At 37.3% G+C, this 25,666-nt stretch overlaps 2 protein-coding genes across 8 annotated transcripts; both read right to left on the reverse strand.

The window, feature by feature from the left end:
* Positions 1 to 1,343: 1,343 nt before the first annotated feature.
* On the reverse strand, positions 1,344 to 16,885 carry LOC149180842 (LEAF RUST 10 DISEASE-RESISTANCE LOCUS RECEPTOR-LIKE PROTEIN KINASE-like 1.1). 7 transcript variants are annotated; one of them, XR_016256975.1, is made up of 12 exons: positions 16,735 to 16,885; positions 15,431 to 16,602; positions 9,568 to 9,741; positions 8,562 to 8,730; positions 8,139 to 8,200; positions 7,855 to 7,982; positions 4,604 to 4,793; positions 3,598 to 3,766; positions 3,175 to 3,236; positions 2,890 to 3,017; positions 2,160 to 2,230; positions 1,884 to 1,997 (listed from the first exon to the last, which is right to left on the reverse strand). XR_016256975.1 is itself a non-coding variant. In XM_089416327.1 (11 exons), exons 1-11 carry the CDS (start codon positions 16,868 to 16,870, stop codon positions 1,700 to 1,702), a joined length of 2,400 nt encoding a protein of 799 aa, XP_089272453.1. In that variant the 5' UTR covers positions 16,871 to 16,885; the 3' UTR covers positions 1,561 to 1,699. The 7 variants fall into 7 exon arrangements, 6 of the variants coding, with proteins under 6 accessions (XP_089272454.1, XP_089272453.1, XP_089272455.1 ...); XM_089416327.1 differs by lacking the exons at positions 1,884 to 1,997; positions 2,160 to 2,230 and adding an exon at positions 1,561 to 1,709; XM_089416326.1 differs by lacking the exon at positions 2,160 to 2,230.
* LOC149180843 (uncharacterized) lies at positions 10,030 to 14,612 on the reverse strand. The gene is given in 5 exon segments (XM_089417962.1): positions 10,030 to 10,048; positions 11,046 to 11,164; positions 11,381 to 11,998; positions 12,000 to 14,396; positions 14,604 to 14,612. Coding segments are annotated over 3 exon segments (3,021 nt in total). The 3' UTR covers positions 10,030 to 10,048; positions 11,046 to 11,164; positions 11,381 to 11,383.
* Positions 16,886 to 25,666: the final 8,781 nt, after the last annotated feature.

Consider the following 25,666-nt stretch of genomic DNA (forward strand, 5'->3'; position numbering starts at 1 on the left):
GCCTATCTTTGCACCATGTGTTGAATTTGATTTAGCACCAAATTTTGCATCCATTTTTGTGCCCATTTTTGCATCTTTTTTTGGACCATTTTTTACATCCACATTTACGTTTGATTTGTCTCCATTTTTCCCATCTCATTTTGCACCATATTTTGCGTCATTTGTTTCATCCAATTTTGCATCATTTTTAACACCATCTCTTGCATCTAATGTTACATCATTTTGAGCATCGAAATTTGCATTTATATTTGCATCTTATGTTGAGTCATGTGTTGTGTCCACCTTTGCATCTTATTTTGTGTCTAATGGTACATTCAATTTAGAGCCATTTTTTACGTCTACTTTTGTATTTGTTTTTGCACCAAGTTTTGCATCCAATTTTAAGCTATTTTATGCCCCTTTTTGCACCATTTTTTTGTGTCTACTTGTGTCCAATGTTGCACCATTATTTACACCGACTTTTTCATCCAATTTTGCATTTTTTTGGTGTCTAGTTTTACATCGTTTTCACCATCCAAATTTGCATCTTTTTTTGCCTCATTTTGTGTCCACATTTGCATATAATTTTGTGTCTGAGTTCGAGCCTAAATTTGCATGTGATTAGGAATCATTTTTTACATCCAATATGGCATCCTTGGTTTCACCTTTTTTCAGCCCCATTTTGCATCTTGTTTTATGTCTTTTCTTACATCTTTTTTTTTTTCCTTTTTTGCACCCAAGTTTGCATCCCAAATTTACACCATTATTTGCATCATCATTTGGCATATTAATTTGTAACGTTTTTTGTTTCTTTTTAACGCTCAACTTTGCATCTTATTTTACATCTAGTTGTTGTCTTTTTTTGCATCTAATTTGGTGCCCATTTATGTGTCCTTGTTTTTGCCCAATTTGATATCCTTTTGTATGCCATGTTTTGTTCCCTTCTTTGTGTCAACTATTGCACAATTTTTCACTTCTAATTTAAAACACTTTGTATGTCAATTGTTTGCATTTTGTATTAATTCCTAGTTTAACATCCAATTTTACTTTCAATTTTGCATCCATGGTTACATCCGCATTTGACTTCTTATATAGAGTATATTTTTCTTTACATATATGACCCCCTTTATAGATTCATAGTGAAATATATGATAGTTTCTAAATATCATTAAAGCAGATATCACAATTCAAAATCATTTGTAAAGAAATTTAAGAGAAATTGACAACATCCATCCAAAAAAATAACAATGTGTCATTAACAATTTTCAAAACATGTATAAAATAGCAACATAATACTAATAAAATCAGTATTATTTTTAATCAAAACAACTAAAATTCAAATATGATTAACAAATCAAAATATTTCATGAATATCGTTACGATAAATTAACAACATACATAAATCAAACTCATCGTATGATTACAAAATCAAAATGTCTCATTGATATAGGGTAAATTCACAACACCCATCTAAACATAACAATGTCATTCTACACAATAATTTCTTCATAAAAAACAATGCATGTGCATGCCTAGCTACCACCACCAAGATCATCCTCATGATCATCTTGACCATCCTCATTACTCTGATCCACATCATCACCAACACCGCAACTATCATCATCATCTCCTCCTTCACCACCATCATCCTCATCCTCATCCTCATCATCTCCTGATATATGTTGAACATAATTTGGATCATCGTCTTGGCAATCATTACCTATAGCATTCTGACAAAAAAAATCAATATTACATGTTAGTATTAATTACATAACACAACGCATGTTTTTGTTATACAATGTTAACCATAAAATGAGGTAAGATATAATATCTAATAGTACTAAAAAATAAAATGAAAATATGGTTTAAAAGTATATTGGAAATCCAACTAAGATTACATACCATAGAGTCCATCCAAACAACAAATTCAACCCATCTCTTTTGCTGCAGCACCTCCTTTTCCAAATGATTTGGAGGTCTTCAGGGTAAAAATATATATCCCATGGTTTATATTTGGCCTTAAAAAACAGTAGAAAAAAAAAATTTGAGAACACAGGAGCAAGATGAAAAAGGAATTGCATGTCTAAACATTTTGAAGTCTCAAAAAGCATTCATCAACATAGAGAAGACTACAACACTACTCTTCACTTCCAAGTTTTCAACTAATGGATTTAACTGACCAGCAATGTTTTTTGCATGAACCATGCTCAAATGCTCAAGATGAGGTAATGAATGGATGTTATGCGCCTATCTGTGAATTGCAACCACAGGCATACATGTAAGTGCAAATTTGTAAATCTCATACCCAGATTTACCCATCATCAAGCACACAACTTTTGCGGGATCCATTTGACATATCTTATGTTTAAGAAGGAATAACATCCTTGAAGAGACTCATGGCTTTTCTTAGGGAAGGATCTTTGCATCCAGAATCTAGATTAACTCTGAACATTTCAATCAAACTAAGGTAAATGAAAGGCAACAATCCATCGGTCAAACCTCACAGGTTAAAAGCACCCGCTGAGTTTCACACAAATGAGAAAGCCTAAGGGAAAAGATTTGAGACATGCATGCTACATGATTTCATGTAGGATAAGTACCTAAGCTTAAGGCAAAAGATTTGAGACATGCAAATGTATGAAGTACAAGATTCAGATAAAGAGAAAGAAGCTCCTTCATGCCATATTCTCACTGACAGTGAATCTCAGATTAGGTACTTATCAAGCATGAAATCATGTTGCATGCCAAGCATGAAATCATGAAGCACACACCATGATAAGATTATCTGACTCCAACTACTGCATCAAGATGAAAAAATTCAGCACTCTAGACAGTCACATAAGAATAAAAAAACATTGAAAAGATATGAATGCATATTAGCCACTATAGAGGACCAAAACATAAACTTACGCCATAGACAGTGTGGCTGAACCTTTCCCTGCTTTTGCTTCAACAACTTCAGTTCCTCCATCCTGTGTGCGCTTTGTCAAGGCTTTAATGTCCTCCTCAGACAATACAGAGTTTGGCTTTGGTGTTGCCTAAAAAAAATTTATCAAAACAAAAAAGTGTATGTTCCCTTTTTAACTGTATTGAAGGGTAGGTAATTATGATCTCATTTTATCTTTGATAAATTAATCTTCTAATATCCAAGAGTAAAGAACAAACTCAAGATGAGGATCCAACAAAGTCATATACATGTGAAAAAAGTGGAAGAATTGTAACACCCGCATGTCCACCTACAACAGGAACATCAACTTCTGCAGACAGCATAGGATGACATCAACAACAAACATAAAACTGAGAATTGTATCTAATGTTAAAAAAAGCATGATGTTGGTAAGATCCTGCAGCATATCATGTATTGGGTCTAGCCCAGATGGTTGTGTGCAAAGACTGTTATCCTTCCCACCCGGGTTCAATTCCCTCAAGTGACATCTTGAGCTGACTATATTTCTGATGGCCTTGAGCCCTATGATACCATCCTTGAAATGAGGAGAAGTGCCTGGCATGTTTGCCCAGGATGCATATTTCATGATTAAATTATAAAAAATAAAAATATTTTACAGAATACTAAATATTTGAGAGTAGCTAAGCATAACAAGCCAGAATTTTAAATACCTTCAACAGGAACTCCTGCTTTTGAAGCATAGAACGTCTTTGCGCGGACAACATCAAGAGTAGTAACACCAAAGAGTTTCTTTTCATTATAGGTCCCTGCCTTCTTAAAAACCTCAGCAGCTATTAGTACAGTAGAATTTACAGGATTGCTGATCATATTTACAATTGCCTGCCATGGATATCAAGTCCTCAGCAATGCCATAAAAACCAATTCTAGATGATTTCTTGAATCCAAATATACCATTCCTGATAGAAGGAAAACACTATCCAGTACACTCTCCCCCCTCTCCATATCTCTATCTATATAATATGTAACAATATACTATACATACTGTACACACACACCAGTACATGAACAAAACAAATAATTGTGAAACATACTTCTTTATCTATTAACTTGCCACACTAATGGTAGTACATACTGATTGTATGTACTATATAATGTTATAGAGGATACCTCGTGATCAAGTGGATTTGTGCACGGTTAAATAGAAGACCAAGGATATTTTTTATATTGATATTCATATGCCAATTTTCTCAAAAGTCCAAAAGCTAAGTTACTAACTACAAGAGGAGAAACAAGAATAACAGGGCTTTAACAGTGGCTGCAAACTTGCATTGGACTACACAGCTAATTACTCTTAAGTTCATTTCAATTAGTATTTCCTTCTTATGGGCAAAAGTTAGCTGCAATTTGTCTAAATAAAGAGTCAATAATGAGTCAATCACCTATTCGTTTGACTCAAAGAAGTCTTCAAGCTTCGTTAACCTCTCCAGTAGAATTGATTATATACAAGAACAGTATGTAAATCTAGATCAACAACTTGCTTAAAGATTCTTGCAAATATGTATTTGTATATATTGCCATCTCTATAGATCTCAAACATACAAAGCCTTCGACAAAGCAACTTACAATGAACGTCATGCTTATTCCTATGAAATAGTCAATAAGAAAATCGCATGAAAACAAAAACTTCAAAGAAGATCATAAATCATGACAACTTACCTCTGGGCAGTATTTTGCAATTGCAGAGCAAAGAGATTTAACAATCCCTGCATTGATGTTGAAGAGATCATCACGGGTCATGCCAGGTTTTCGAGGCACACCAGCAGGAATGATCACAACATCTGCATTCTCCAATGCCGTGCCAAGTTGTTCCTCTCCCATATATCCTGCAACCTGCACCCAGGTCACACTGCTATGAATTACTGACAAGGTCGTGACACAAGCATGATAAAATCAATATGGCAGTACCAAATTAAATGATAAATATGTAGACCAAAAAATAAGAAAAGAAATTATTATCGCAAAGTTCCAAAAGAAGTAAAACTTGTTATCCTTGTTCCATGACCCAAGCAATGGTATGTCCTCCTCATAGTGAACAAGAATAGGATTATTTGTATTCTATAGTAAAATCCACCTTTTGGCTTTTACCGAGGAGATAGAGCACCAAAAGCAATGATTATGCTCGTAGGAGATTGAAGACCTATACCAACCCACGTTTCAATCAGGGTATAATCTTGTCCAATCCAGGTATACGACATTTCAATCAGGGTATAGTCTTATCCAATCCAGGTATAAAAGTGATGTTGTGATAAATAATTAGCATTTCACAAGCCACTTTAGGGAGTTTATTCAACCTTAGTTTAATTTACGCTGCGAAGACTATTTTGATTTAATCTACTCATGGATAAAGAGGCAAATCTAAACGACCCCAAAAAGGTTGGATATAGAGGCAAATCCAATATGCAGAGGGTCATCAATTCAATCCTCACAAAATAACAAATTGACAATGCAATGAGACTATTCTAACTTCTAAGTAGTCATTAGGCCAAGTATGACTTAGATCCATCAAATCAAAAAGTCCTATTAAGCAGAGGCATATGATCCAGCCGTGGATTCTGCTAAAAATATAGATGCACTTTTCATCAAAAAAATATGAACTACCTCGTCCATTGGGCTGTGGTTTAGTGGCAAGTTGTAGGGTGCTTGTCATGAGGATGACCCAGGTTCAAAACCCAGGAGGCATATTCCCATGATAATGCGGCTGCCCATGTCATTCCAAAATATGAAGTCGGGTTAACGTGATAAACACCAGTTCAATGATAATGCAGAGGTGCTGTTAATGATGACCCCTGTGCTATTGAGGTTTGCACAAATGAGCCCATCTGCAAGTCATGCGTGACTTTGATGAATAGATGCAATTAAGGTGTTTCACCCACGCCAGTCAAAAGGCCTTGACCAAACAAAAACAATAATAGTGAGCCCAACCTCAATTTCAACCTTCTCCTATCAATAGCAAATACTACTACTGCTAATAATAATAATAAGCACAGCCCAAATTTCAATCTAGCCATAAATGTCAGGCAGATTATTGTCAAGTAGTTAAATCATAGCACTTTCAGTGCCCTCTTAGAAGTATGTTGCGGCATTATCTCACCATCGGAGTTAACTACCATATTGAGATTCAACAGACAAGATCAGGTGCAAATCCTGCATGAAATTGGTGGAATAGAGATTCTATGTTTGTATCATCTACAATAAGGGCAAAACCCACTATGTTAACAGAAAGACATTTGCCAACAAGAAAACAATCAAAAATAATAATAATGTAGCCCTCAATATCTGCCTCTTTTGAAATGGCCCAAAGAATGTCAGGTATAGTCAAATCCAATATTCACGGTGTACAATACAATCGTTTTAGAATGACAATGCGATGGGCGTTGCTTCAATGGATTGTGGGCCAAATGTCACCTAGATCCATAAAATTAAAAACCCTAATCGAGTAGGTGCACATGATGCAGCCATGGATTTCCACGAAATAAATATCTAGGTGCTTTTTTTCATCAATCAAAATATGCACAAACACATTTACAAACTGACCATGAAAGTGAATTGAGTTGACCATTAACGTGAATTGGGTTGTGTTTAAGAAATTAAATCATTGCGCTTTCAGGGCTCAAACCCACGTTCAAAAGCCCCGGAAGGCATATTTCCTGCAAAAATGTGGCCAAAAGAATAAATTCCACATTCGAAGAATCCCAGAGACCTTGACAGGTTATAGCAGTGGAGTCTAAGCCTGGTATAAGGCCTGGTTCCTTTAAAAAAATAGGCGCTTACCAAAATAAATAAACTATCTGACCATGGACAATATCAGAAACGTAAAATCAAAGAACTAATAACAGGTAAAACACTAACGAAAAGTAGATCCTACCAAGTGGGTCGTCGTACGATCGATCCCAATGGAGATCCCTTGAAACTAAGATCAAAACATCTCTATCGTTCACAGAGAGAACAGATCCAGCATACAGAGAACGAAAAAAACGCGGTAGGAAAAATATATATCCCATGGTTTATATTTGGCCTTAAAAAACAGTAGAAAAAAAAAAAATTGAGAACACAGGAGCAAGATGAAAAAGGAATTGCATGTCTAAACATTTTGAAGTCTCAAAAAGCATTCATCAACATAGAGAAGACTACAACACTACTCTTCACTTCCATGTTTTCAACTAATGGATTTAACTGACCAGCAATGTTTTTTGCATGAACCATGCTCAAATGCTCAAGATGAGGTAATGAATGGATGCTATGCGCCTATCTGTGAATTGCAACCACAGGCATACATGTAAGTGCAAATTTGTAAATCTCATACCCAGATTTACCCATCATCAAGCACACAACTTTTGCGGGATCCATTTGACATATCTTATGTTTAAGAAGGAATAACATCCTTGAAGAGACTCATGGCTTTTCTTAGGGAAGGATCTTTGCATGCAGAATCTAGATTAACTCTGAACATTTCAATCAAACTAAGGTAAATGAAAGGCAACAATCCATCGGTCAAACCTCACAGGTTAAAAGCACCCGCTGAGTTTCACACAAATGAGAAAGCCTAAGGGAAAAGATTTGAGACATGCATGCTACATGATTTCATGTAGGATAAGTACCTAAGCTTAAGGCAAAAGATTTGAGACATGCAAATGTATGAAGTACAAGATTCAGATAAAGAGAAAGAAGCTCCTTCATGCCATATTCTCACTGACAGTGAATCTCAGATTAGGTACTTATCAAGCATGAAATCATGTTGCATGCCAAGCATGAAATCATGAAGCACACACCATGATAAGATTATCTGACTCCAACTACTGCATCAAGATGAAAAATTCAGCACTCTAGACAGTCACATAAGAATAAAAAAACATTCAAAAGATATGAATGCATATTAGCCACTATAGAGGACCAAAACATAAACTTACGCCATAGACAGTGTGGCTGAACCTTTCCCTGCTTTTGCTTCAACAACTTCAGTTCCTCCATCCTGTGTGCGCTTTGTCAAGGCTTTAATGTCCTCCTCAGACAATACAGAGTTTGGCTTTGGTGTTGCCTAAAAAAAATTATCAAAACAAAAAAGTGTTAGTTCCCTTTTTAACTGTATTGAAGGGTAGGTAATTATGATCTCATTTTATCTTTGATAAATTAATCTTCTAATATCCAAGAGTAAAGAACAAACTCAAGATGAGGATCCAACAAAGTCATATACATGTGAAAAAAGTGGAAGAATTGTAACACCCGCATGTCCACCTACAACAGGAACATCAACTTCTGCAGACATCATAGGATGACATCAACAACAAACATAAAACTGAGAATTGTATCTAATGTTAATAAAAGCATGATGTTGGTAAGATCCTGCAGCATATCATGTATTGGGTCTAGCCCAGATGGTTGTGTGCAAAGACTGTTATCCTTCCCACCCGGGTTCAATTCCCTCAAGTGACATCTTGAGCTGACTATATTTCTGATGGCCTTGAGCCCTATGATACCATCCTTGAAATGAGGAGAAGTGCCTGGCATGTTTGCCCAGGATGCATATTTCATGATTAAATTATAAAAAGTAAAAATATTTTACAGAATACTAAATATTTGAGAGTAGCTAAGCATAACAAGCCAGAATTTTAAATACCTTCAACAGGAACTCCTGCTTTTGAAGCATAGAACGTCTTTGCGCGGACAACATCAAGAGTAGTAACACCAAAGAGTTTCTTTTCATTATAGGTCCCTGCCTTCTTAAAAACCTCAGCAGCTATTGGTACAGTAGAATTTACAGGATTGCTGATCATATTTACAATTGCCTGCCATGGATATCAAGTCCTCAGCAATGCCATAAAAACCAATTCTAGATGATTTCTTGAATCCAAATATACCATTCCTGATAGAAGGAAAACATTATCCAGTACACTCTCCCCCCTCTCCATATCTCTATCTATATAATATGTAACAATATACTATACATACTGTACACACACACCAGTACATGAACAAAACAAATAATTGTGAAACATACTTCTTTATCTATTAACTTGCCACACTAATGGTAGTACATACTGATTGTATGTAATATATAATGTTATAGAGGATACCTCGTGATCAAGTGGATTTGTGCACAGTTAAATAGAAGACCAAGGATATTTTTTATATTGATATTCATATGCCAATTTTCTCAAAAGTCCAAAAGCTAAGTTACTAACTACAAGAGGAGAAACAAGAATAACAGGGCTTTAACAGTGGCTGCAAACTTGCATTGGACTACACAGCTAATTACTCTTAAGTTCATTTCAATTAGTATTTCCTTCTTATGGGCAAAAGTTAGCTGCAATTTGTCTAAATAAAGAGTCAATAATGAGTCAATCACCTATTCGTTTGACTCAAAGAAGTCTTCAAGCTTCGTTAACCTCTCCAGTAGAATTGATTATATACAAGAACAGTATGTAAATCTAGATCAACAACTTGCTTAAAGATTCTTGCAAATATGTATTTGTATATATTGCCATCTCTATAGATCTCAAACATACAAAGCCTTCGACAAAGCAACTTACAATGAACGTCATGCTTATTCCTATGAAATAGTCAATAAGAAAATCGCATGAAAACAAAAACTTCAAAGAAGATCATAAATCATGACAACTTACCTCTGGGCAGTATTTTGCAATTGCAGAGCAAAGAGATTTAACAATCCCTGCATTGATGTTGAAGAGATCATCACGGGTCATGCCAGGTTTTCGAGGCACACCAGCAGGAATGATCACAACATCTGCATTCTCCAATGCCGTGCCAAGTTGTTCCTCTCCCATATATCCTGCAACCTGCACCCAGGTCACACTGCTGTGAATTACTGACAAGGTCGTGACACAAGCATGATAAAATCAATATGGCAGTACCAAATTAAATGATAAATATGTAGACCAAAAAATAAGAAAAGAAATTATTATCGCAAAGTTCCAAAAGAAGTAAAACTTGTTATCCTTGTTCCATGACCCAAGCAATGGTATGTCCTCCTCATAGTGAACAAGAATAGGATTATTTGTATTCTATAGTAAAATCCACCTTTTGGCTTTTACCGAGGAGATAGAGCACCAAAAGCAATGATTATGCTCGTAGGAGATTGAAGACCTATACCAACCCACGTTTCAATAAGTCTTTGTTTTGAATACAAAGTGGCAGGAAGATAAAAATGTAAAAACATAAGCTAATTCACAGCAGAAACAAGACACAGGTAGAAAGAACAAATAATTTATGACAGGATCCCTGTTGATGAATCTAGTCAGCCATATGGTGATCAATTAGAGATCAATGCCTTTCATGATTTCATCGTCAAAAGAATGGACATTCTTATAACAAAACATTTTACCATCTCCCTAGCTTTATTCTTTGGCAGCCATGGCTTCCACCTCTACTCTTTTGTTTGTTCAGAATTTCAATTATTTCAGTGCTTATTGTGTGTCATCATGGTACTGTCATCATCTGCTGGCTGTTCTGTACAAGTCGTCACACTAGCAAATTATGAAGAGCCCTCTATCTACACCCTTTCCAACGTATCACATGCCCCAGAGTCCTCCGCTCTTCAATGAGGTTAGCAACTGTACTAGATGGCTTCATGGAAATAAGCTTCCTGCAGGTTTACATAGGACTGTGACAGCATTCTTGACATGACTTAATATGGCAAAGTTCCAACCACCTAATGCAGCGTTTCCAACTATGAGAACATGGAACTGTTAACTTCCCTTTGTGATGTTTCAAGTTTTACACTGTCAGAAAAGTAAATCTAGGCCAAAATTATAACATTTACCAGTCAAAATTTATATGAAATTCAATCTCAAAAGGTAGAGCCTTTTGTTTATTACCGTCCATATTACCTGAAAAAAGATAAACCATATTTGCATGCTGTAACTCTTTGTTCTGTGCAATAATATGTGAAGCAATTCTCCAACAACAAAAAAATCTGGAGGTCAATTTTCTGTCACATTAACAGTAGTGTCTCTATAATCTCTAATGGCAATGAGAGTTTAGCAACAGTAAACAGTATGGGAAGGAATGTCTCTTGGTCTAGATTTGAGGAAAATGATTACCAGCCCATCTGAACGAATACATTGATCAAGCATACACTTACCCTTCTTCAAGGGAGTATACATGCTGCATCACCACACTATTTGAAAGGCTTTAACCTTCTCTATTTGCCAACATTTTTACGATAGTCATACTGATAATCCTGTTAAACCATCACCAACACTGAAATTTGATAACAAGGAAAGAAACTGTTAAAACAGCAAACAGCAGAGAGATCCAGAAATAAAAGGATCCAGTCTTTTGAGAATCAATTTTGGTATGTAATTGTTTCACAGTAGAAGAAAAGACCAATAATCTTAAGGATAATCATATATTGTTCTCTATAGATGGAAACCCAGAATGCATCAAAGTGAGAAAAAATAAAAACATCCTCGTCACCTTTCAAAACTCATTTGGTAGATTGGAATATGTTAATGGATTTGGCTCACAACCGCTGGCCATCATCTCTTCAAAGATTGCATATGCACGATCCACTCTGCCTGCTATGCTAAACGTGCGAATTAGTGCATTGTAGGTAGCAACATTTGGTTCATAACCCCTAGAAAGGAGTTCTGCATATACCTCACCTGCTTCCTCCATCATACCAACCTTTCCAAGGTGACCTATCAAGGAATTGTAAGCAAACAAGTTTGGGATAGAACCACTGTTCTTCATTTCCTCAAAAACTTTAAATGCTTCCTCCAACTTTTCAGCTGTGCCCAGTCCATCAATGATGATATTATACACGATTGTATCAGGCTTCAAGCCACTAGACTTCAGTTCTACAAAGAAATGAAAAGCCTCATCTACCCTATCAACCATACAAAGACTGCCTATGAGAATAGTGTATGATTTTACATCAGGTTTTATGCCCTCTGCTACCATTCTCTCGAAAAGCTGACAAGCTTCATCTACATCCCCTACCTTCCCAAAGGCGTTCATGAGAATATTGTAAACTGCACAATTAGGCCTGCACCCGTTTTCAATCATTTCTTGAAAGAAGTGATTGGCCTCAGAATACTCTTCCTGCCTTACCAAGTCCATCAATAAGAGGACCATAAGTAGATGGGGAGAGAAGATATCCCCTCTTCACCATATGACCATACAAATCTATGGCTTCATCCACTCTACCGGCCATCACAAGACCTGATATGAGGGTGTTGTAGTTTACTGTATTCATCTTGCATCCTCTAGCACGCATCTCATCAAGAAGCTTGAAAGCATCATCCATCTTTCCAGCCTTTCCAAGAGCATCAAAGAAGGCGTTGTAAGTGTAAACATTTGGATTACAACCTGACTTCTTCATCTGTTTGAAAAGATCCCAGGCAATATGCATATGGTCGGCTTTACATAACCAATCAATAAGAGTATTGTAAGCAATAGTGTCAAGAGCAACGCCTCGATCTTTTGATTCTTCAAATACTCTGTGAGCGTCAAACACTCTTCCTGCTTTGCATAGGGATTTGATGAGAGAGCGTACCACATATATGTATTGACTACCACCCTTAGCCAACATTTCTTCATAGGTCAAGATTGCCTCATCCAACCTGCCCACTCTGCCCAGGCCATCAATTAGGGCTGCACAAGCAACATCATCGGGAAGCAGTCCCATCACATCATAGAACTCCTTGAACACTCTCAAAGCATAATCCATTTGCCCAGCTTTTGCAAGCCCTGGCAAAACAGTACCCATAGTTACAAGGTTTGGAGAAAATTTGTTTTTCATATCTTCAAAGAGCTGGCAAGCTTCATCAATTCTATTTGTTTTTATGAAACCATCAATTAGTATGTTGTAAGTTATCTCATCAGGGTAACACCCATTTTCTGTCATCTCTTGCATTATCTTGAAAGCCATATCTACCTCTTTATTCTTACAGAGACCATTCAACATTGAATTGTGTGTAATAACATTTGGTGGGCATCCCTTTTCCCTCATTCGTTGAAATAACTCTATTGCTTCCTTAACCTTGCCATCTTTGCCAAGCCCATCTACCAGAATATTATATGTTATAACAGTGGGGGGAAGATTCACCTGCTGCATTTTGTGAAACATCTCCCATGCCTCATCTGTTCTGTCTTCCTTGTAAAGAATATCAATCAAAGTATTGTTAGTGACAGTGTCTGGTTCACACCCACTTTCTATCATCTTCAAGGTCATCCCAATAGCTTCATCCACTTTTCCTGCCTTGGCATAGCAGCATATCATGATATTATACGTGATTACATCAGGGGACAGACCTGTCCGTTTCATTTCTTCAAAAAGTTCATTCACTTCTTTAATCCTTCCTACCCTCCCGAGGCTATCTATACAAACATTGAAGGAAACAACATTTGGAGAAATTCCTTTTTTCTTCATCTGCAGAAACACGTCATATGCTTCATCAGCCTCACCATTCTTTCCATGATAATCGATGAATAAGCTGTAGGTTAAAGATGTTGGATCACACCCTTTATTGTGCATAACCTGAAAAAACTTCTGTGCATCCTCCAACCTGTTATTCTTAAGAAGACCTCCAATCAACGAATTGTAAGTATACAGATTGGGAGAACTCCCTCTCTCCACCATTTCATCCAACACTGCAAGTGCCTCATCAGTATTTCCACCTGTGCATAGGGCGTTGATAATAGTAGTAAAGGTAACTACAGTTGGAGCACATCCATCAGCTATCATCTCCTTCCAAAGCTCCCATGCAGCATCGACAAGGCCACAATCCCCATATTTATCTATCAAAGTATTGTATGTGATAGAATCAGGACTACATTTGTTGCTTCTCATCTCTTTCAGTAATGCTGTCGCCTCATCCAATCTACCTGCATTACAGAGAGCATCCATTAATGTGGTGAACAACACAACATCCGGTTTGCAGCCCTCCTCCTTCATTTGTCTCCACAGGCCCCATGCTTCATCGACCTTGCCAGCTCTCCCGTGTATCTTTATGCAGAGTGTGAAGGTGTACACATTGGGTCTCAAGCCAAATTTTCGCATTTCAGCCAGAAGTCCCATCACTTGTCCTGTATCTCCCATTTCTCCGCAGGCACCCATTAGTACAGAATAACATTTTAGGCTTGGCAACAATCCTTCCGAAATCATCTTCCTGTACACCACCACGGCTTCTTTCCGAAATCCTGATTTGATTAGTAATCCTATAAGACCATTGTAAGCAAAGTCACTAAGCATAAGCCCAGATTTCTTCATCTTTTCCAGGGCTGAAGGAATTTGCTCCAAACCACCTGCTATTCCGAGGTTGCGGAGAATTATTAAATAGGTCTGGGAATTAAGCCTACAGCGTTGCTTTTGCATCAAATCTAAAACGCGTGCCATCTCCTTCACCATGCGGGCTCTTCCGAGGATTTCTAGCATGGTATTGTAGGAATATGTGGTATTGTAGGAACCTTGGCTATAATTGAAGCCCTCCTAATTTCTCCAATAGCAATTTTATGTTCTGCTAAAGCGATTTTGCCTAATTCCACATAAGAAATTTCACAGCCCCCATGCCCATCTTGAATCTTAGCATATATAGCTTGTCCTGTATTCTCTGAATAGGTGCAGATATTATTGTAGTTTATGAAGCTTAAATTTCCTTTTTAATTCAAGAACAAGTATGACCCTTCAGCGCACTACATCACCCATTAATCTGATAAAATATTCAAAACCTTCCTCTCTGTTTCTGCCACAGTATCTCCTCATTTGTCTTCAATAAAATTCATGAAGTTTTGGCATGAAGTAGAGACACTCTCATGCAGGGGTGATGTCTCCTTTGCAGCAGGGTAGTAGTCCACTGGTGTCACAAAAGGAACCAAATGGTGATAAATGTTTCTTTTATAATTTCTTAATTAAATATGAATTAAATATGAAAGGGGCGACATAAATCAGTTATAATTTTTTTTAATTGATGGTGACACCAACGTAAATGGTCTTTGCCCACTGGTTTAAAGGGCCTTGGAGAAGTCAAAGATACAGAGGTTGAGATACATGACTCAAGCAGAGCTCAGGTAGCAGTGATTGCAAACTTGACCAAACTTTTATGTAAATACAAACAAATGTTGTTTATATTATAACATTGGGAGGCTCCATATTTCTATCCTACAAAAATTTCCTCCAACAGCATGTAATATGAAACAGGTTTGGTTCAATTTCTAATATACCCAGTTATTCAAATCTCATTATTCTCTGCCCTACCTTAATAGCATGCGGTTATGCCTCCCGGCCATTATACAGTCCAGCTAGACGGGAATGTTAATTACCTGTGGTCTTTTTACATCCTGGGTTAAGGTCAGAAAGCCAGATTCTGGAGCAAATCTGAAAACTGCAAATTAAACACTATGCATACAAAGTTCCAAGGAAGAAATTATGCACTGCTTGGGAGTGAAGCTTCTGGTGCGCCAAATCTGAAAACTGCAAATTAAACACTATGCATACGAAGTTCCAAGGGAGAAATTATGCACTGCCTGGGAGTGAAGCTTCGTGCGCCACGTGTCTTCAACAGAGGTGGGAGATATTGGCGCTGTGCTCAGCTGTTTGATGTTGGAAAGGTATCCTTCCTCTAATTCACCTGGACCATTTGAACTGCCAACACACAAATGTCTGATTTCCTCAAGCTCAGTAACAACTTGCTCCATGTGTGGTCTGTCATCTCTTTCTGACGCCAGGCATCTGAACGCTAATTCGGAAACGGCACATACCATGGCCTTCGCCTCATGGTTCTTTTCGATATTGAGCTGCGGATCCACAAGCTCATGCAAAGCCCCTTCTTGAATCTTAGCTATTGCCATGGTAGCAAGGTTGATTTCCCTGGTCTTCCGATTGGTGTCCACTGCTAATCTGGCAGAAATGATCTCCACCAAAACGACCCCGAAGCTGTACACATCGGATTTCTCTGTCAGCTGATAGCACTGATAATACACTGGATCAAGGTAGCCTGGTGTGCCCTGTGGAGAAGTGGTGACATGTGAGGCATCTACAGGCACAAGTCTGCAAAGCCCAAAATCAGCCACTTTGGCAATAAAATTTTCTCCCAAGAGAATGTTTGAGGATTTCACATCTCTGTGCAATATAGGCGGATGAACACTGTGAAGAAAAGCCAAGGCCTGCGCAGTTTGAACAGCAATATTAAAGCGAGTATTCCATGGTAATCCCTTGGGGTCTTTGCGATCGCCATGAAGATGATCAGCTAGGGTTCTGTTTGGGGAAAATTCGTATACGAGCAGCAGCTGTGGGCTGTGTGCAGGGGTGCAGCCATAAAGCCGGACAATGTGTGGATGATTCAAAGTCGAAAAAATCTTAACCTCATTGATGAACTGATCGAACTGATCGACCCTCTTGGAGTTATCATGAGAAAGTCTCTTTACCGCCACAGTTCTTCCGTCGCTAAGCTTACCCAGATAGACCGACCCGAGCCCTCCAACCCCAATTTCGTTCTCCTCGTGGAAGCAATTTGTTGACTGGCGAAGTGCTTCGTAAGAGAATATTGGCAAATCGCCTGTCTCGCGCCCAAGCACACACGCTTCCATGTCCTTTCTCTCATATTTGCAGAAATTCCTAGAACTTTTTCTTTTTTTCAGACAATACCCTAATAACAGTACCGCTATTGCTACCAAAGCAATTCCTCCAGTGGAGCAACCTGTGGTGACACGAGCAGATAGATATGAATGTGATCCTTTGTCCAACGCCGAAGAAAATAATGAAAAGAAAGATACAAATTCAGTACTAAATCACCGTGGAGATACCGAATACTAGGAAGAATTATATTTACCTATTACAATGGCGGGCCTGTTTTTATGACCTGCAACGCGGTCATAACAACTATTATGAGTAAAAGCAAAATCGATAGTTTTTGCAAAGAGGGGAAATACTTGACAATATAGGGAAACACATACACATATGTCCATGGGTTCAAGAGTGCAGAATGGAGGGAACATTTAAAACATTTTTATAGATTGTGATAATTTAAGCATTGGGTCTCGTAATCGAATTGGGAGAAGGGGTTCAGGAAAAGTAGCAATGCTATTGGTGGGCATATCTCTGTATGCGAGGTGCCATCGGGACAATAGCAAATAAACGTTTTAGTTGGTTCTGAAATGTTATAACCACATCTCCCGCCACTGTTCATACAAGCACCACAGCTTCGGTTTCTCTTCGTGAGCAGTGATTTTGTTTGTATACCATTTTTATAGTCCCAAAGCTTTCTTTTAACGGTGTTGTTCTATTCACTGATCCACTAGAGAAATGATTACCATGAAATCAGGTAGGAGTTTTTTGTTCGTGAAGAACGGAGGCGGGAGATGGAATCACTGGAGAAGGTCTCATCTCTTATTCATTTCCCTTGAATTTACAGTCCATGCTTAGTGAGGGTTATTTGCTTTGCTGTAGCTTACATCTTGTTTTATTCTTTTCAAGAGGAAAATTTTCGGATTTCAAATTTGGAGAGACGAACTCTATTGGTTTTCTGTCTCCATCACCAATGGATCCACTGGCTGAGTAGTACCTAACAAGGTTTTCTTCAGGCTTATCACCTGCTTAGCTTTGTTTTTATTGTCTCTACGAATTTGCAAAATCTCTGCTTTTGTGATGGAGCACAACCAATACTTAGTTACATAAACTCTTATGGTAGCCAATAAACCATTCAATGATACTTTGCAGTGAATCAAAAGGTAGCTTTTCTTTGAATGCCTTACCAATTGGAGATTTTGCCGAAAGCAATAGAAGACCTGGGACTTTTCTTGGCAACTAATTAAACACAGCAGGCAATTTTGTTGGTGATACAGAAGTCGTGGATGATGAAAGAATCACATCATGTTGTGATGGGAAAGGACATGTTGCACAGGAAAGCAGACATCACAGCTGGATGGAAGTCGGATTCAAACACATGTAAAAGAATCAAAATACTCAGGGGGGTGTACGCATGGGAGCTAAAGGCTATATGCAAGAAGAAATAGGCATAAATCAAATCGTTATACTGGACACTCCTCAATAAAGGATAATGTTAAAGTCATTATTAGTGATAGATCTCCAAATTTTCCCACTGGTTTAAAAGGCCTTGGAGAAGTCAAAGATACAGAGGTTGAGATACATGCAGACAAAAATTGTAATATTTCATCAACCAATATTTCAAAGTCCACGCCCTTCAATAAGAATGGAATGCGAGAAGCACTTATGCATGAAAACCATTTGGGAACTGATTTGGGTGGGCTACAGAGGCAGGACACTCATAGGGATGCTACCATATATCCACAATGAAGGAAATCATATTGGCATTAAGGTTGATATAAGTTCTGACAATATCCAAAGCCATCAGCATCCTAAAGAGGTCAATGTGGCTCAAGACGCAGTTCCAAGAAATGTTGCAGCATCGATGGTGGTTAGTGAAGAGACATATCAAACTTCATGCCAAGAAAATGATAAAGTGGGTATAGATAAATTTGTCCAGAATGCTATTGTATTGGAACCAAGTCTGAATAGGAGGTATGATGGTTGATTGAAGATGAGGAGAATGTACATGTTGAACAGGAAAATAGTCAACATCGTTCATCCACAACTGCAGTTGATGTTGGCAAACTGAACATATCAGGAACTAATTCATCTCATACACATGAGAAACCTGACTTTAATGAATGTGCCTGTAAGAAACATTCAATGTCTGAGAGGTTACTAGAAAGTACAAGTTTGGACAATACAAAGGAAACATCTTCATCAAATTATAAGGATTTGCATACGAGGAGCAGAGCCAATTCTATGTATGAAGATAAACTTTTAGGGGTCACTGATGTTAAGATAAAGACTGAAGAAGGATTACCCGCTAGCACCGAAGATCACAAATATTCAGGATGTAAAAGGAATGAAAATTCCTCTTTTGTACTAGAAAAGGAGGTTGAGAGTCAAGCGGGTGGCATATCTAGTTTCCAAAAAATGTCTATGCTTCCACAATCAAAAGTTACCATCTTATCTGGTATTGTGAGTAGTAAATAGTAAATACCCAGGAGTTGCTCTTCCTTTGGAAATGGAGAAGAATTCAAACTTATCGGCTGCAGCAAAAAGAGCACATGAAGATATCATTTTGGAAGAGGCCAAATTGATCAAAGTATATATAGAGGTTTATGGTTAAATGCTTTCAAAATTTTTAATAGATATTTAATATATTCGTTCTATAGGAGACTACTCTATCTCAGCATTGTTAGCTATGCCGTGAAATATTGTTTTAATGCCAAATTTGCCTGACATGCAGGCTATAGACTGAGAAAGAACACAGAATCTGCTAATTCAAAACCTTTTCTGGAGCCTCCACGAAGGAAATCTCATTGGGATTTTGTTCTTGAGGAAACGTCTTGGATGGCTAATGATTTCATGCAGGTTCATGCAATGGCAATGATTTTGTGCTTTCTCTATTGATTTTTTGACTTTGTTTATAGCCAAATGTAGTACCTTCACAGTGTTGTGCAAATAACAACATTATTTATGTTTGTGTTATATTACTTTATATGTCTGCCTTTGTTCTATGCAGGAAAGGCTTTGGAATACCGCTGTAGCTTTTGAATTAAGTCGTTGGTAGCTTAAGGGACAGGTCATGGAAACTTTTTTTGGACAAAGGACCTGTACTAGAAGCAAAGAAAAAACAGCTGTTGTCATGAAGTTTTGGCATGAAGTAGAGACACTTCCACTGGTGTCACAAAAGGAACCAAATGGTGATAACTCTGTTCTGGATTGCATTATTCACTGAACTTTAGTGCAGGATCACAAAAGTTTTATCAATTATTTTATCCAGCTTTTGTTCAATCTAAATGTATGAAAAGGAAATCAAGATTGCAAACTTGACTGAACTTTTATGTAATTCACAAATTTTTTTCTATTAGCTTTTCTTCAATGAAAGGCATGAAAGGGAAATGAAGTAGGGTAGAGAAATAAATGTTGCTTTTATAATTTCTTAATTAAATATGAAGGGGCAGACATAAATCAGTTATATTTTTTTTTTAATTGATGGTGACACTTAATATGAACTTTTTCATCTAATTATAGGTCAAAAATATTGAGATTTTAATGCTACCAAAACTTTCACTGGACATGAGAAATAAGCATTTCTCTATGCATAACGCATACAAGGAAAATAATTCATTTACAATTGGGCTTACATAACTTACTGCAACAACGTTGGACATTTCTGAGAAATAAGCATTGCTCTATGCATAACACATACAGAGAAAATAATTGGTTTAGATTTGGGCTTACATAACTTACTGCAACAGTTTAGTTATTCATGCATTGATGTTGAATTGAAGTTGAATTGGGCCTTTTATTCCTGATTTAGTAGGTCACTACTTGGACCGTTCAGAAGTGATTTTTTGAAGTATGACTATTAATAGTTTAACCATATTACTGAACATTCACAAAGAAACCTTTCCAACTGCATAAAAAATAAAATCCTAAATTCCCAGAGTTTGATAACAGTAATTTACGTATCTTTGTCAAACTGTATGTAGCTTTCACACTAATGATCAAAAGACCTTTTGGGCCACCCCACAGACTGGGTAGTGATAGCTAAGGATGAAATCTGATCGTGGTGGGAGCTTAAGAGAGCCTGTAAAGGGAAAAGGAAAATCAGAAATCTGTGTGTGCCTATAATACCTTACTTGATATAACACACAAACACGATTGCAAGTTTTCTGCGTGGTGAGAATGATCAGCATGCTACACCGTCTTTTGGTACAAATTTGGTAAAATTTCTTCAAATATATGTAAGAATGATGTCATTGAGAATATTACAAACTGCAAATTCGGTATTCATGCATGATATGCAGAGGTAAGACTGTACTCTGAAGCTGAAAACCCACTTACCTGACCAAGAAGTAGCTCAACCAAGACACAACTCAACCCATGGACCAAATATCAATAGCAGAAGTATACTCAGTGGCTCCAAATATAAGCTCAAGAGCTCTATAATAAATGGAGAAAATGTATGATATATTTGCTTCACCTTTTACCTTATCAGAAGAGTATTAGCATATACATATATACATACATACAGAGAAATGAAGTTCTACATTAAATAGGCTCATGAATCAAACCTTAAATCCCAGGTCCCCTTAAAACATAACATAAAAATAAAAACTAATAAAGAAACAAAATTGCATAAAATTTTGACTTTTTCTTCTACGCAATTATTTATTATGCCATTGCCTTACGGCGTTTCCTTTGCAACATGTGGTGCAAATGCTAGTTATTGACAATCAGACAGCTCGTGATAGAAATCCCTCTTTTGGGGGGACGAGGTTCGGGAATGGAACATCATGTGATCGAAATTTTCAGTTGGTCAAATGTTAATTAAGTTATTATAAAATAGAGATATTTTTTATTTTATTTTTTTAAATAAATTTAATAATATTAGGAGATTTTTATCAAACTCTGGTTAGGGGTCAGACTAGTTTACAATGTATTTAAACATTGCAAATCTCGGTGTGTTTAAAAGGAAAGTGTTTTTTTTTTTCAGGGGTGTTAGTTATTTATGGAATATGTCATATTGTGGATATTTTGATTGATATTGGACCATTTTAGTTGTTTGTTATGTATGTCGAATAGTCCAATCCCAAGGAATCCTCGAAAGTGGTGAATCTTTGCAGAGAATCTTTAAAAGTGGTGAATATGATGTTAGGGTGTTTTTTAAAAGGGAGTGATAATTGAGATAGCTATATATTTTAAAAGAATATGTTTTTAGGGGTTATAAGAGTGCGAAGGACCATTTTCCATTCTAGGGAAAGGGAAAGGTTTATATTTAGGGATTAGGATAGTTTTTAATTTTTATTTCAAGGTAATAAGATCATTGAGGAAAGATATTATAAAAATATAATTGTTGATGGAGATTTATAATGATAATTAAATCTTTTTATAAAGGTATAAGGTAGGGTTAAAGAATGTTGTTATAAATAGTTTACAGGATAAATAAAGAGATAGAATTGTTTGAAAGAATGGAGTTATTTCATGCGCTTAGCGCAGTAAATAACAAGGTAGTTGGGTTAATGTAGCAAGTAAGTTAGATAAACGAGTATTTTAAAATAAAATCCGGTAAGTAAGGGTATTAATCCCATAAGAGTTCAGCCTTGAGCTAATAATGACATATTTCTGTAAGATTAGAGGATTTAGATTATATTACTGCGAGAAAAAACGTGATTATAACATAGATGGATTGGTTTGGTCTATCGTTAGGGAGGTCAAAGCAATAGCACATAAACAAAATTTTCATATTGCTCGCATTCTTTCTGACCTGAGAGTCTGGGAATTTAAACCAAAAACAAGGATATACATAGACAAAATTACATAAACTAAGAGACCAAAATACATTCTGAAACAAGTAGAAGAATAGAGACGGTATAGAGAGAGTTATCATTTTTCCTAGAGTTGCACTTGAGTTGTCATTCTACAGGGTGTTAAGTATGAGCTCGAGGGTGAGAGTCATCTCCTGTGGTTGATGGAGGCTGGGTAGTAGATAGAATTTGGTTGAGGTTGTCATCCATGTCATTCAGCATGTTCTCCATGTTGTTCATTCTGTCCAGGAGTTCTAACATCAAATAAGGAGCTCTTGTTAGGTGTCAACCCTGTCAGTAAGTACCCGGCCCATGAGTGTCTCAGTATGCCATTACAGGTTAATATTCTTAAGCAGAGGCCCTCGCCCTGGTGGAGTTTCTGTTATCATGAATATAATCTTGTGTTTCTCGCTCCACGTGATGATTTGGCACGTATCTTCTAGCCTAGCGAACTTGCCCTTTGATGTAAGCGATAGCTCACTACATGACCTCAAGAACGAGACGTTGATAATGGTCCACGATGGCTCCGGTGGAATCCTGAGCATGGGAGGCATGCAGGGAGGGAGGAGTAGGAGAGGGGAGTTGACTCGATCTGCCCCTATGTTCTGCCTCTATGGAGATGGTGGTGCAACATCGAACCATGACTGAGTGAGAGGTAGGGGCGGCAGAAAGTCGATTGAAAGGAGGAACAAGTCGATGGTGGGTAAAAATAAACTAGATAGAGGTTAACCTTTCTAACTGAAAGTGGGGGGGGGGGGGGGTTAAAATTGTGAGGAGGCTCAGGTGAGGAAACCTGCAACAAAAATAAAGCCAAGCATGGGGACAGAGAGACAAGATCCGAAATTCCAAATCGGAGCAAGAAGAGAGGTTGTGGAAAAGAACCAATCTTGAAGTGAGTTGCAAGGGGAGTAAAGGAGAAGACCAAACTTGATTGATAGAGATCCTTGTAAAGGAGAGGCATGGATGATAACCGAAAGTGGAGATCCTAAGGGGTTGATTGCAAGTGCAAACGTCGGGGATTACATGGCGCTTGCAAGCTAGAGTCATTGATAGAGTGTTGCAGGACCCCATGACCATATGCCCTATTTTAAAGGCTTCGAGAATTGGCTGTATTTTTCTCTTAATGATCCAACATGATATGCTTTGCTTCTTTAAATGACAGCGGTGTACTCACCTACACAAAACCATGAATGTGTGCTCGATTCGAAGAGTGTGAGATCTACGAAATGATAGTAGCCCACCTCCTTTCGTACAAATGCCTCTAATACCATAAATATCATCCTCTACTGAGAATTGTGATGGTGGTGGCAGATATGCCATGCAGGTCGCTAGGTGTGGGCATCTTGCCTCCCTCTCATATGATTACTACAGATCATGGTCAATCAGGAAAATTAATGTTGTGCACCCACCTTAGGGAACTTTGTCTTGTTCAACAATGTCCTGACATTCATGCTTCCATTGAGCAACAAAAATTTGTTCCCATAGAGATTCCATGACCTCTAAAGTGAAGTTGAGCCCTTCATTGGCAAGCATGTTTACCAACTTGTTGCCCTTTCTTAGTATGTGTTGGAAAGCGAGTGCATTGAAGTTTAGGAGTTGTTTTGTGATATTCTCTAGACTAGCCAAAAGTCTCCAACTCCTTTAGCTCGAGTAGCCCTGCCTACCACCATCTATTTGATCTCTGCAAAGAAATGTAGTAAGATCATTTCATAGACTAGGAAATTTGTTTTCCTTATGATTCACCCTCAGGACAAGAAGAAGATTGTGGCCACAAATTCCAAACATGGCTCCTCCGCACAGTAGTAGCAGATGGACAAGGTCATGGAGGAGTACAAGGACATTTTCACCTCACCTGCGGGGGTACCTCTCCATTGTCAGGTCAAGCACTCCATCGATCTGACCCCAAGCGCGTCATTCCCAATGGATCAATATATCGACGTTGTGTTCTGGAGAAGAATGAGATCAAGAGGCAAATTCAGGAGTTGTTGCAGAAAGGGCACATTAGGAAAAGCTCATCACCCTGTGGGAGTCTGATTGTATTGGTACATAAGAAGGATGGGACCTGGAGACTCTATATTGACTATCGGGTGCCAAACAAAATCATTGTCTATAATAGGTACCCAATCCCATGGATTGATGACCTTCTGGACCAGCTCAAGGGGGCCAAATATTCCAGCAATATTAAATTGAAGTTTGGTTAATTCTGATGTGTGGAAGACTGCCTTCAAATCCAAGGAGGGACTTTTCGAATGGTTGGTCATGCCTTTCAAGTTGATGAATGTTACTGCAACCTTCATGAAGTTGATGGATGACATCTTGTGACCCTTCACCAATGCATTTGTGGTGGTGTATTTAGATGACATCTTAATCTTCAACCAAAGTTGGGAATGAACAAGAGGTTAGTCATGATGATAATACATGGAATGAATACTTTGATACAATTGTTATACTTTGTGGGTGTTATAAATAAGTTCATTTATAAATTAATGGACGATATAAGTACATCATATAGTCTAATCTCTAACCTTGGAAAAAATAATGCATGTATCAATTATTTTAGGTTGGCAATGGAATCAGAACAAATGAGGAGTTTAATCATTTTGATAGACCAATACAAATACCTGCATATGGACGTGGCCTATGCCGTACAATTAAATCACGCAAAAAGAAATGGGTGGAAGAGGATATGACAATGGAGTTTGTAAATGAAATAGAAAATCAACACAATGAACAAGAGGTTGGTCATGATGATACTACATGCATAGATGAATAATTTGAGACAATTGTTGTTTTTGGATGTTCCTAAGGTAGAAAATCTAAGAATATGAAATTAATGTGGCTTGTTTTTTAAATAATGTGTTCAAAAATAATATTTTTAATTTATTGTATACATGTATAATGTTGTTTTGTTGAGTAATTTATTGTGTATATCTTTGAAATGGATCTATGTTCTATACAGTAATTGCTATCTAACATTAAATAATGGTTGCATTTAATTATAGGTAAACGATGTTGATGATACACCTATTAATGATCAAGATCCAACTAGACCATTAAGAATTCAACGAGATGATCCAATTCATCCTTTAAACCATACTAGGAGAAGAAGAGAAGCATTGAAGAGAGCACTACCACGTGAAAAATTTGAGGAATTGATGAAATTAGCATACATTGATGACATGCCATCCACTACTCAGAGTAGAGATGTCGATGGAAGTGTAATGCATGAAGAATGATAGTAATACGTATCCAGAAGATGGTATTCAAACTAGTAATTGTTCACAAATCCATAAGATTGTAAGGTCATTCTCATTATCATAATCATTGTCATCATCATCACCATCATCCTTGTCATTGTTATTGCCATCATTACATTATCATCATAATCACCATTCA

Source organism: Pinus tabuliformis, chromosome 3_2 (assembly GCF_031772625.1).
Source record: "Pinus tabuliformis cultivar Carrire ecotype Pingquan chromosome 3_2, CPIR1, whole genome shotgun sequence".
Classification (NCBI taxonomy): Eukaryota; Viridiplantae; Streptophyta; class Pinopsida; order Pinales; family Pinaceae; genus Pinus; species Pinus tabuliformis.

What these genes read in the sequence shown, in the direction of transcription:
- LOC149180842 (XM_089416326.1), bottom strand. Translation starts at nt 16,870, where the DNA reads ATGGACATATGTGTATGTGTTTCCCTATATTGTCAAGTATTTCCCCTC. An exon ending in TTCTTCCACTTTTTTCACAT is followed by an intron (nt 7,983 to 8,138) that starts GTATATGACTTT and finishes AATTTTTTTTAG; the next exon opens with GCAACACCAAAGCCAAACTC. An exon ending in TCAGCCACACTGTCTATGGC is followed by an intron (nt 1,998 to 2,889) that starts GTAAGTTTATGT and finishes CTGTTTTTTAAG; the next exon opens with GCCAAATATAAACCATGGGA.